A 13,456-nucleotide genomic window follows, 5' to 3' on the forward strand; every position below is an offset into this window, starting at 1 on the left:
TATCGGGAGCTCATTTTGGTAATTATTATACACACATAGTAATTACTATGGAAGCATGCTAATTTCTAACATCTTTTCCCGTCTTCATGAAAATGGAAGAGATATAGACTCAAAAACATTGCATCTACTAAATAATGATACGGTAATGATAACATCCATTTATTTTAACAGGGTAGATATAGTTTAGTTCAACGACTAGTTCTCAATGCGGCCTTGCAAACTGGGATCACTTACTGGGGCTGGAAATTTACCTTATGGAACAATCTTTCGTATGTTATTCATAAAAGTCAGTCCTTGCAATGCCTCTGGACAATTTTATTGACAGCTGGAGTTAAAGGTCTATACTCTTCTAAATTTGCCTGTATTTTGAATGTGTAAAGTTTTGAATGTCTGTAAATGCATGTATCTAGGAATTAGCCATTATTGTTGTTTTATCTAAAACATTGTACATGTATAATACCATGGTATTAACTATTTTGAAAAGATAAAATTTAGAATTAGACTAATATGTTAAAGGGACAATAATTACCAAAATCGTATTTGCAAATTGTTATCAAAATAACTAAAGCAGCTTTACAGTATACAATAATCACCACTGACATTTCAAAATCTTGACATTAAAATTTCTTTTGTTTCGATTGGAGTAAATAATTCATCGTAGAGGAACTTTTTTTATATTATAAGGTTTGATTTGACGTTGCTTTTTTCATTATCGGATTATTTCACTTCATTTTTAACGCATTCCAGCATTTTAATCAATATTATCAATATAAAAGTATTTTACAACTTCGTGGACAGCTAGAGTCTCTTTAAACGTCATCGATTATCAATCAACCAATCAATCAATTCTAATCATGATAATACTTTTATTTTCGTTTAAAAATCCGCTAACACAGCAAATACATTCACTTATAAGTTTTTCCCATCCCAAAACATTGTGTTTTGTAGTTTACAAGAGTTGTAAGTGGAACACGGAGTGTTTTCTAAATGTTGTAAGATTGCGGATTTAGTGAGCCCTCGACGACGAAGTGATAAACAGTATTACAAGTAAACAAGGATCCAGCATATAACTCCTGACGGCAAGTCCTGTGATGTGAACGTGTGCTGTAACAGTTTGAAGAAATAATTAGTACTCCTCAGCTAAACAAGAAAAGGATACTGCAAGTACAAGATTTATTAAGTCTTTTCCATTGACATCTTCACAATTGGATTTGATGAGTATATAAAATGTGTTTTAATGTGTTTTAATACTCCAGTGTACTTGTCATGTAATTTCATTGAATGGTTGCTTTTGTCTTATTCATAAAGTATACTTGTAAATATTACTGTTTAATTGACCTATCACTTTGTTGACAGCACCAAATATTGGCATACCGTTGTGCCATGTACCCTCTGTCATTGTTTCTGAAAGATAAATATACACAAGTCTATTATTCCCTCTTACAATTTGATTGACATAATGACTTTTTTGCACTCTTTTCTAAAATCCCTACCGAAAAATCCATACATGTAAGGATTAATTCCACTACTAAGGAAGTGAGACAGTATTCCAATGTTGTAAAATACTTGATCAACTTCTGTTAAAGTCTGCAGAAAATCCTTGTTGAATGACGTAACGAAAAGAAGTGCAAAATACGGCAAAAAACTAAGCCACTGGATGAGAGTGATTAAAAACATTACAGAACTTGTTCTTTTGACTTGAATTGGAACGGAAGACTGTCTGTTTGGAGAAATTCCGAAAAGTTTTCCATCAAATAGGGAGGATATTCTACGAAGAGATATCTCATTACTGGAAGATGTAGGAGTCATTTTGCTTTTGGAACCATCTTCAGGTAGTTTTGTGTTGAGTTTTCTGGAATTGTCGGGAAAACCTTCTGAAGAGGAGGAGGAGGAGATAATATAGGTAGTATGTGTCTCATTCCTAGAATTCATTGCCTTACCTTTCGTGAGAACTGGCATTTTACACAGTCTGGTCAATATTAAGGAGTAGAAAGTCAGAAGGCACAATGAAATAACGAAAAAGAGCACGGACACGACGCTATAGTAGACGGCTGGATAGGGCGTGTCATTCAATGTTGTGTCGACCGAACACGATGTCTCCGCAATCGGGGATCTACTTCTGTTGAACTGCCCGAACAATATAAGACATGGCCAGGAAAACAGTAATCCAATTCCTCCAGTCATTACACACAATTTCTTTGCTAAGGGGACTTGAATTTGAGGTTTGGATAACTTGCAGATCCGCAGATATCGGTCTACAGCGATAACTACCAACATGAATCCTGCTCCTAATGACGTCATAGAGCGAATAAACCGTAGGAACTTACAAAGATGTGGGTCATTTAGGGTCACAGGATTTCGAAGCATCACTATTTCTATAGGCATACACACTATGCTTGTGACAAAGTCGTACGCTGCCAAGGATCCAATAAAGTATTTTACAGTTGTTCTCTTCCACCTGAAGATGTAAATGTAACAGACGACAACATTGCCTATGATGCCAAGGACCATTAAGATAGCAACATAAACGACCACTGGAAGAAGAGTTGAGGCCATGCGTCGGTCCAACTCCATAACATCCACTCTAGACCATTCATATAGCCCCTTTGATCTGTTCTGGGTCTGGTTATTAAAGAGATAAATGAGTTGTACTGGTACATCAGTCATTCTTACTCCTATAATGAAAATCGACGAAATACAAATACTTTGTTAATCTTCAAGGACGCATAGCAGGAACATACAGTGTTCTTAAGAGTTTTATTCTCCGAGAGCTTGATAATTTGATTTGGCATAATTTGTCAAAATAATCTACAGCACCTGTACTTTGATATTAGTTTTCGTAATCTTTAATTTTCCTTTAACTAAATAAGCAAAATAGTTCATACTGTAAGGCCAGTTATAAAGAAATAGAGTTATATTGTATATACTGATCACCTACCTGATTGTGCAGACAGAAACGAAATAAATCTTTAACCACTCATCTCAAGAGTCTTCTTCATATCACGTTTAAAAAGGACCTCTAGATTCAGTAGCCTTAAGTGATTGGCTTCCGGGATGTTTTCGGTTATTACACCATTGGTGAATATGAATTACACAATTTTCACTCGCAGTGTTTTGTATTCAGTATAGGAGTTATGGTCACTCTTCACTATCTTCACATTTTCATATAGATGTGGTGATAATTCAGAAATTTATTTTGAAGGACCATGATCAACTTGGTGCGCTATTAGCCGAGGCTGGAGGGCGAGGGAAGCGACACACCAGAATGGTCACATATGTAAGGGGAAACTCTTTGTGTTTGCTTTCTGTCCTTCTTATAGTTTATCATTTTCGACTTCTCTCTAAACACTGTCAATATTAGCTAAATTGCACAAAACATGCCTTCTTGGGTAAATATGTTGAAGTGAGTGGTAATGACTCCACCCAAGGGGTTAAATTAAGGTAGGATTATGTTTTTTTCATTTTATAGGATATTTTGAAATTCTGATGATGAATTTCAGACGCTCACCTTTACATGGGAGCTATTTTGGTCAATGTCTGTACGTCCCGTGCGTCCGTCAGTCCGAGGTTTTCAGTTTCTATTTTCATTTGTCTGATATATACATGTACCAAACTGAAGCTTGCAGGTTCTCTTCTGCCGTCTTTGTGGGTAACTCTAGATCATATTGAAATTTACAGCCATTTCGAACTCCCTTGCTGTAGTATTGCTACCGGGTACTTTTTTTTAAATTTAGTGTTCGTTGGAGGGTAAATGGTTTGCCCATCTAATCCCTCCATAGTTTTCAAATGAGAGCCTTCTTAATTCACAGTGCATTTGTAGTAGTATTGATGATGTGCATTAAGAATTTTGGTCATAAAGTTGAGCTGTTGGTTTGCCGTTAACATCTATATTCAATACACTATTCAAATATTAAGCATCTGTGGTTTCTTTTCTTTCGAGTTCACTTGGATATTGAGATATCGTCAACTCTTCATAGTTAAACTTCCCATATCTATGTAGCAATTTTCCATTTTCTTCTGTCCGTTATCTTCACTTTTTATTGTGAGGTCATCTTTGAGAAAGACGTCTTTTTACCGAAATATGTTTTCATTAAAACATAAAGATATTTGAATGCTGTGCTTTACTTATTCTTGACGAGTTCGTAGAAGCTGTGACCGAATTCGGTGCGTACAACGGTATGTTTTCTTGTAAATATTCTAAACTGTTTCAAACCCTTTCCCAACCGTCGAGATAGTGACACACAAACCGTTCCTTGTTTGTTTACTGAATTTAGCTGGCTCCTTTTGAGATGTTTGTTAATACCATTGTACCCGTATTCATCCATCCACTACCACAGAAACCGTAAATTTTGGAGGATTGCTTGTAAATTTTAAATGTCACTACATAACTAATTTCGAGACTATAACTTGTTCTTTTAACATCTATACTCATGCACGAAAATCTCCAAGAACTTGTGAAAGTTTAAATGCATCACATGTCAAAATTTGATAGCATGATAACTACCCAGTGTTCTTGATTTATTATGAGAAAACAAAGAAATCTAAATATAAGAATAGGATACCAACCATTCGTTTTTTGTCTTCCACTTTTTCATGTATCTGTACATGCAACACTGTATACAAAGTGTACTCGTAATTTGTTTTATTTCCACACGCTTCCTGCATGGGTCGATGCTGTTAAATTTACCATCATTTCATAAACTCTTTCTTTAAATTGAATATATTTTGGAAACTATGGAGGACACAGTTTCCAGACTCTCGTTTATTCTATATCATTGAAATAACAGCCAAATTTATTTTTGCAAAGCTTGAATACAAAATTAAAACATAATCGGTTGAGCATCACTGAAGAGACATTATTTGTCGAAATGCGCATCTGGTGCATCAAAATTGGTACCGTATAAGTTTTACATTCATTACATCCGTTTTTAGCAAGTCATATAAACAAGGTTCTTTCTAAAACAATATGATCAAAACAGAACACAGCACTCACATGCAAATTGTATTCTTCATACCACCCAAAATAAAGAAAACCAACTGCATAAAAGTATAAAGATATTTATATTGCTTAAAACAAGATTTGGAAGATTATCAAGTGATACAATTCATCGGTATGTTTAACTGTTACAATACGTGAACAAGGAACGACTAAGCGCTACACCTCGGCATTTAATGCGGTTATTTTATATGAATGTTCATCTTTAAACATGCTAAGAAATTTCTTGGGTTCCTTTCATTTATTGTTTGATGAATCGTATGTTAATATTTGTTCTTCGTGCAGGGAATAATCACGGCGGGTGTGACTGGTTAAGAGGGGGTGATTATTCACTGCACATAATGAGTATGCAAACAATAATTTTTATTTACAGAAACAAGTATATATTGAAAAACATTTCATGCGGTACTTTTTCAACGGATACAGCAGGCCTGATACACTATCAACCAATTTCGTTTTGGCATAAAGTAATTCAAATTCATTCATCGCATTGGCTGGGATATCCAATGTCCTCAAAACCAAAACGTAACGTCCATATCATCCAAATTGGAAACATAATTGGGAAACTTTGTAGTTTTCTTATATTTCCAGTTCACTGGGATATATTGAATTGTCATAAGTATGAAAGTGAATATCATTAATAGCAATTTTAATCATCAAGAGTCATTTAGTTTTATTTAATTGCTGTTACAAAATTCAGTTCAAAATTAAGGATTATATCCCTCATGCATTACTCTTATCCTTAGACGAATTTAATTTCACTTTTTTGGCACACTGTTTTCCCCCTAAAATAGCTCTAAAACTTCATTGTTATTTCGGATTTCAAACATTTCGGTTGAGCATCACTGAAGAGACATTATTTGTCGAAATGCGCATCTGGTGCATCAAAATTGGTACCGTATAAATTTTAAATTATGACCCCTGGGTCGATGCCTCTGGTGCTTGTCTGTTAGACCCGAGGGTCTCTACAGCCCAGTAGCTAAGTACTTCGTTACTTGCTTGAAAATACGGATGTATATTCAATTGCTGTTACAAAATTTAGAAATTCATTTCAAAATTAAGGATTATCTCCCCCATGCATAGCTCTTATCCTTAGACGAATTTGACTCCACTTATTTGGCACACTGTTTTCCCCTAAAATAGCTCAAAAACTTCATTGTTATTTCGGATTTCAAACATTTTGGTTGTGAATCACTGAAGAGACATTATTTGTCGAAATGCGCATCTGGTGCATCGAAATTGGTACCGTATAAGTATCACATTGAAATTTTACTATTTTCTTACAATCATGCTTAGAGAGTTTTCACGAATGAAAGGTGAAGATAACGAACAGTGATAATCTCATAACTCCCACAAGGAATACAAAATAAAGAGTTGGACAAAGACGGACGGACCCCTGGACATACTAGAGGTGGGTCCAAGTATTCAGGAGCAGAATAGCCTCCGAGGTCAAGAAATGTTGTTTTGAAATATAAAAGTTGAGGGGTTATAAAAGCCGAGGAGGTAATCCTGCATCATCCACGAATCAAAACGAAATTTATTTCACTTCTACTACGGTCCATTAAAATACAGTCGATCGTTATCTATACAACAATCTGATTAAAATACAGATCTCTGCTCTTTGCGCAATTTGAGAGATCTTTGAGAGATCTGTACTTTAATCAGATTGCTTATACAGCTACGAATTTTATCACCGTTGCGTCATGGTAGTTTCCGAGACGGACAAGGTCTACATATTTTTACTGATGAAAAACGTGAGATGATAAGGTGTGAAGGTAATTAGTTTGCTGTTGACGGATTATGGTCAATTGCTTTGAATACACAATCCAAGAAAACTGTGCATATGTACGTGGAAGAAGGTGAACTTTTCTATGCATCGCCATGTCTGTTCACGTAAATCAACCTCAGAATACAGATGATTGATTGACATTGAATGACAAAAGTTCTTTAGTCATTTATTAACTTGTTTTGCAAGATCTATTGATTAATTTTTATGATTATAGAATTGAATTATCGGTTATCGACTTTATTGTTGTATTAGCATAATGCAAAGCGCAAGCGTGATTCATATAATTTTTTTCGTAATCAGTTATAACTTATGAAGGTATAATGCAGAATAATGATCGTTGATTTCCTTTCATCTTTGCAAATTACCGTAGTAGAATGAAATCTGAATATAACGAGCAGTGATTAATCTCTTAACTCCTATAAGCAATACAAAATAGAGAGTTGGGCAAACACGGATCCCTGGACACACCAGAAGTGAATTTTAATGTTCCCTCCCTAAACAATCTGTTTGATATTTTTTTACGGAATGACTTTGTTGACAACTTCTATGCAACAAAAACAATTGTTTATATCTCCCGTCCTTTGACTGATAGAATGTCTATTCATTTCAAAGGAAAAGACAATATAGACACAAACATTTAAATCCGTCGTAAATTCCTGATTGATACAATTGCCATTTTACACTCCTTTCTAAAATTTCTGCTAAAAAATCCATACATGTAGGGATTAATTCCACTACTGAGATAGTGAGTCACTATCCCAATGTTGTAAAATACTTGATCAGTTTCTGTTAAAGTGTGCAGAAAATGCTTGTTGAACGATGTAACGAAAAGAAGTGCAAAATACGGCAAAAAACTAAGCCACTGAATGAGAGTGATTAAAAACATTACAGAACTTGTTCTTTTCATTCGAAATGGAATAGAAAACTGCATCTTTGGAGAAATTCCGAAAAGTTTTCCATCAAATAGGGAAGATTGTCTAGGACGGGATATTTCATTGATGGAAGATACAGGGATCACTTTGTCATTGGAACAATCATCTGGTTGTTCTGTGTTGAGTTTTGTGGAATTATCAGGAAAACCTTCTGACGACGACGAGGAGGAGGAGATGTTATAGGTAGTACATGTCTCATTCCTAGAATTCATTGTCTTCACTTTTGTGAGAACTGGCATTTTACACAGTCTGGTCAATATCATGGAGTAGAACGTCAGAAGGCACAATGAAATAACGAAAAAGAGCACGGATACGACGCTATAGTAGACGGCTGGATAGAGAGTGACATTAAATGTTGTGTCGACCGAACACGATATCTCCGCAATCGGGGATCTACTTCTGGTAAGCTGCCCGAACAATATAAGACATGGCCAGGAAAACAGTAATCCAATTCCTCCAGTCATTACACACAATTTCTTTGCTAAGGGGACTTGAATTTGAGGTTTGGATAACTTGCAGATCCGCAGATATCGGTCTACAGCGATAACTACCAACATGAATCCTGCTCCTAATGACGTCATAGAGCGAATAAACCGTAGGAACTTGCAAAGATGAGGGTCATTTAGGGTCACAGGATTTCGAAGCATCGCTATTTCTATAGGCATACACACTATGCTTGTGACAAAGTCGTATGTTGCCAAGGATCCAATAAAATATTTTACAGTTGTTCTCTTCCACCTGAAGATGTAAATGTAACCGACGACAAAATTGCCTATGATGCCAAGGACCATTAAGACGGCCACATAAACGACCACTGGAAGAAGAGTTGAAGCCATGCGCTGGTCCAACTCAGTAACATCCACTCGAGACCATTTATATAGCCCCTTTGATCTGTTCTGGGTCTGGTTATTAAAGAGATAAATGTGTTGTACTGGTACATCAGTCATTCTTACTCCTATAATGAAAATCGACGAAATACAAATACTTTGTTATTTTTCAAGGACGCATAGCAGGAACATACAGTATTCTTTTGGGTAAAGGGTTTTATTGTTCGAGAGCTTGATAATTTGATTTGGTACAAAATTTATTAAAATAATCTACAACACCTGTACTTTGATATTAGTTTTCGTAATCTTTAATTTTCCTTTAACTAAATAGGCAAAATAGTTCTTACTGTCAGGCCAGTTATAAAGAAATAGAGTTATATTGTATATACTGATCACCTACCTGATCGTGTAGACAGAAACGAAATAAATCTTTAACCACTCATCTCAAGAGTCTTCTTCATATCACGTTTAAAAAGGACCTCTAGATTCAGTAGCCTTAAGTGGTTGACTTCCGGGATGTCTTCGGTTATTACACCATTGGTGAATATGAATTACACAATTCTCACCCACAGTGTTTTGTATTCAGTATAGGAGTCCTGTGCGGCTGTCAGTCCGAGGTTTTGTATTCAGTATAGGAGTCCTGTGCGGCTGTCAGTCCGAGGTTTTGTATTCAGTATAGGAGTCCTGTGCGGCTGTCAGTCCGAGGTTTTCAGTTTCTATTATCATTTGTCTGATACATACATGTAGCAAACTACTTCTGTCGTCTTTGTGGGTAACTCTAGATCATATTGAAATTTACAGCCATTTCGAACTCCCTTGCTGTAGTATTGCTACTTTATTTGAAATTTAGCGTTCGTTGGAGGGTAAATGGTTTGTCCATCTAATCCCTCCATTGTTTTCAAATGAGGGCCTTCTTAATTCACAGTGCATTTGTAGTAGTATTGATGATGTGCATTAAGAGTTTTAGTCATAAAGTTGAGCTGATGGTTTGTCTTTAACATTTATATTCAATGAAATATTCAAATATTAAGCATCTGTGGTTTCTTTCTTTCGAGTTCACTTGGATATTGAGATATCGTCAACTCTTCATAGTTAGATTTCCCATATCTATGTAGCAATTTTTCATTTTCACCTGTTCGTTATCTTCAATTTTTATTGTGAGGTCATCTTTGAGAAAGACGTCTTTTTACCGAAATATGTTTTCATTAAAACATAAAGATATTTGAATGCTGTGCTTTACTTATTCTTGACGAGTTCGTAGAAGCTGTGACCGAATTCGGTGCGTACAACGGTATGTTTTCTTGTAAATATTCTAAACTGTTTCAAACCCTTTCCCAACCGTCGAGATAGTGACACACAAACCGTTCCTTGTTTGTTTACTGAATTTAGCTGGCTCCTTTTGAGATGTTTGTTAATACCATTGCACCCGTATTTGTCCATCCATTACCATATAGACTGTAAATTTTGAAGGCTTGCTTGAAAATTTTAAATGTCACTACATAACTAATTTTGAGACTATAACTTGTTCTTTTAACATCTATACTCATGCACAAAAATCTCCAAGAACTTGTGAAAGTTTATATGCATCACATCTCAAAATTTGATAACATGATAACGTCCCAGTGTTCTTGATTTATTATGAAAAAACAAAGAAATCTAAGTGTAAGAATAGGATACCAACCATTCGATTTTGTCTTCCGCTTTTCATATATCTGTACATGCAACACTGTATACACAGTGTATTTGTAATTTGTTTTATTTCCGTTTCTAGATTCTGGTTTATTTTATATTATTGAGGCAACAGCCAACTTTATTTTTTGCAAAGCTTGAATACAAAATTTAAAGACAACATTCAATTCATCCGATTTAGCAAGTCATATAAACAAAGCTCTTTCTAAAACAATATGATCAAAACAGAACACAACACTCACTCGCAAATTGTATTCTTCATACCATCCAAAAGAAAGAAAACCAACTCCATAAAAGTGCAAAGATATTTAAATGGATTTTTGGCACGTTGTTTTTGGCTATATTTAGCTCTAAAACTTCATAGTTATTTCGGATTTCAAACATTTCAGTTGAGCATCACTGAAGAGACATTATTTGTCGAAATGCGCATCTGGTGTATCAAAATTGGTACCATATAAGTTTTACATTAAAATAAGATTTGGAAGATTATCAAGTGATACAGTTCATTGGTATGTATAACTGTTATAATACGTGAGCAAGAAACGACAAAGCGCTACACCTCCGCATTTAATGCGGTTAGTTTATATCAATGTTCATCTTTCAACATGCTAAGCAATTTCTTGGGTTCTTTATAATGTTTTCTTTCAATTATTGTTTGATTAATCGTATGTTAATATTTTTCTTCGTGCAGGGAATAATCACGGCGGATGTGTCTGGTTAAGGGGGTGATTACTCATGCTAGTCATCTGATCCCACATCTACAAGGAAGCAGTGCGGATAGGAAACCCTTGGCTAGTAAAGATGTGTTTACAACAATAACTGATATTAGCTTTAGTCTATTCTGCTAATGTCAACATTACAAAAGTTATTCATTGATTACATTTATTTAAATTTACGCTATTATTTTTAATCACTTGCACATAATGAGTATGCATTCAATAATTATTTGGAAAAAAACCTATGATTTTATTAAAACCTTCTGTTTTACATAATTATCTATAACGAAAGTGTTACCTTATTTTATATAAATAAAGAAGTTTAAATTGAAAAACATTCTACATGTATACGGTCCCTTTTCAACGGATGCTGCAGGGACTGATAAACTATTGATCAATTTCGTTTTGGCCAAAAGTAATTCAAATTCATTCATCCCATTGACTGGGATATCAATGTGCTGAAAACCAAAACGTAACGTCTATGTTTAGTAAATCATCCAAATTGGAAACATAAGTGGGATACTTTGTAGTTTTCTTATATTTCCAGTTCACTGGGATATATCGAATTGAGATAAGAATGAAAGTGAATAATATTAATAGACAGGATGTCAAGGAATTTTAATCATCAAGAGTCATTTAGTTTTATTGAAACTTTACTTTTGTCTTACCATCACGCTTAGAGAGTTTTCACGAATGAAAGATACAAATAACGAACAGCGACAATCTCATAACTCCCGTAAGGTATACGAAATGAAGAGTTGGACAAAGACGGACGGACAAACATTTAAATCCGTCGTAAATTCTTGATTGATACAATTGCCTTTTTACACTCCTTTCTAAAATCTCTACTAAAAAACCCATACATGTAGGGATTAATTCCACTACTGAGATAGTGAGTCACTATCCCAATGTTGTAAAATACTTGATCAGTTTCTGTTAAAGTGTGCAGAAAATCCTTGTTGAATGATGTAACGAAAAGAAGTGCAAAATACGGCAGAACACTAAGCCACTGAATGAGAGTGATTAAAAACATTACAGAACTTGTTCTTTTCATTCCAAATGGAATAGAAAACTGCATCTTTGGAGAAATTGCGAAAAGTTTTCCATCAAATAGGGAAGATTTTCTAGGACGGGATATTTCATTGGTGGGAGATAAAGGGATCACTTTGTCATTGGAACAATCATCTGGTTGTTCTGTGTTGAGTTTTGTGGAATTATCGGGAAAACTTTCCGACGAGGAGGAGGGGGAGGAGGAGATGTTATAGGTAGTTCGTTCGTCATTCCTAGAATTCATTGCCTTCACTTTTGTGAGAACTGGCATTTTACACAGTCTGGTCAATATCAAGGAATAAAACATCAGAAGGCACAATGAAATAACGAAAAAGAGCACGGACATGATGCTATGGTAGACGGCTGAATAGGGCGTGGCAATAAATGTTGTGTCAACCAAACACGATGTCTCTGCAATCGGGGATCTACTTCTGTTGAGCTGTCCGAACAATATTAGACATGGCCAGGAAAACAGTAATCCGATTCCTCCAGTCATTACACACAATTTCTTTGCTAAGGGGACTTGAATTTGAGGTTTGGATAACTTGCAGATCCGCAGATATCGGTCTACAGCGATAACTACCAGCATACATCCTGCTCCTAATGACGTCATAGAGCGAATAAACCGTAGGAACTTGCAGAGATAAAGATCGTTTAGGGTCACAGGATTTCGAAGCATCGAAATTTCTATAGGCATACACAAAATGCTTGTGACAAAGTCGTACGTTGCCAAGGATCCAATAAAGTATTTTATGGTTTTCTTTTTCCATCTGAAGATGTAAATGTAACCGACGACAAAATTGCCTATGATGCCAAGGACCATTAAGATAGCCACATAAACGACCACAGGTAGAAGAATGGAAGCCATGCTTTGGTTCACCCCTGTGATATCCTCTTGGAACCTTTCAATAAGTCCATTTGACTTGTTCTGGGTTTGGTTATCGAAGAGAGAAATGTGTTGTAATGGCATATTAGTCATTCTTACTCCTATAATGGAAATGAACGGAATAAAAATACATTTGATATGATACGATATTACAAAATAGAAATTTTGTGGTGTAGCTAGGAAAGAATGTTTCTTCCCTGACAACTTGATAGTGTACAGTTAAAGTATATAATATATTGAAGCCGATGAAAATAGTCGGATTCTCTTAAAAGGCTGTCTACGATAGAACCATGCAAAGCCAAAAAATTATTTTGGAAGGTGTTGTCAAATTTTCAGACCGTTTTATGATAATTCAAAAGTATTTTACTAGTTATATCATATTTTGTGACAAAATTGATGAGTACCCCCGAACTAACACCTAATGAGCCGTTCTATTTTTAGCACAATATACACATTAATTTCACGCAAAAATGGTGTATTTTCAGCTAGTCATTAAAATATCAAAAGCAGAATAATCACATATAATTTCAGTTCCGCATAGTCTATTCGAACGATATCTTTGAATTGGTGA

The 13,456-nt window shown here is 35.2% G+C and overlaps 3 protein-coding genes across 4 annotated transcripts; all 3 read right to left on the bottom strand.

Moving 5' to 3' along the window:
• Positions 1 to 849: 849 nt before the first annotated feature.
• Positions 850 to 4,591, bottom strand: LOC125683269 (neuropeptide S receptor-like). 2 transcript variants are annotated; one of them, XM_056142554.1, is made up of 3 exons: positions 2,939 to 4,590; positions 1,941 to 2,675; positions 850 to 1,404 (listed from the first exon to the last, which is right to left on the bottom strand). In XM_056142554.1, the coding sequence occupies exons 2-3, from the start codon at positions 2,665 to 2,667 to the stop codon at positions 1,301 to 1,303; spliced, it is 831 nt and encodes a 276-aa protein (XP_055998529.1). In that variant the 5' UTR covers positions 2,668 to 2,675; positions 2,939 to 4,590; the 3' UTR covers positions 850 to 1,300. The 2 variants fall into 2 exon arrangements, with proteins under 2 accessions (XP_055998529.1, XP_048780208.2); XM_048924251.2 differs by having other exon boundaries at positions 850 to 2,675; positions 2,939 to 4,591.
• A 2,758-nt stretch (positions 4,592 to 7,349) lies between these two features.
• On the bottom strand, positions 7,350 to 8,664 carry LOC125683267 (5-hydroxytryptamine receptor 2B-like). Its single transcript, XM_056142553.1, has one exon. The coding sequence runs from the start codon at positions 8,662 to 8,664 to the stop codon at positions 7,423 to 7,425; it is 1,242 nt and encodes a 413-aa protein (XP_055998528.1). The 3' UTR covers positions 7,350 to 7,422.
• Positions 8,665 to 10,161: 1,497 nt separating this feature from the next.
• Positions 10,162 to 12,978, bottom strand: LOC130047449 (neuropeptide S receptor-like). Its single transcript, XM_056142552.1, has one exon. It carries the CDS (start codon positions 12,976 to 12,978, stop codon positions 11,734 to 11,736), a length of 1,245 nt encoding a protein of 414 aa, XP_055998527.1. The 3' UTR covers positions 10,162 to 11,733.
• Between the last annotated feature and the right edge of the window lie 478 nt (positions 12,979 to 13,456).

The sequence above is a fragment of the Ostrea edulis genome, chromosome 6 (genome assembly GCF_947568905.1).
Source record: "Ostrea edulis chromosome 6, xbOstEdul1.1, whole genome shotgun sequence".
Classification (NCBI taxonomy): domain Eukaryota; kingdom Metazoa; phylum Mollusca; class Bivalvia; order Ostreida; family Ostreidae; genus Ostrea; species Ostrea edulis.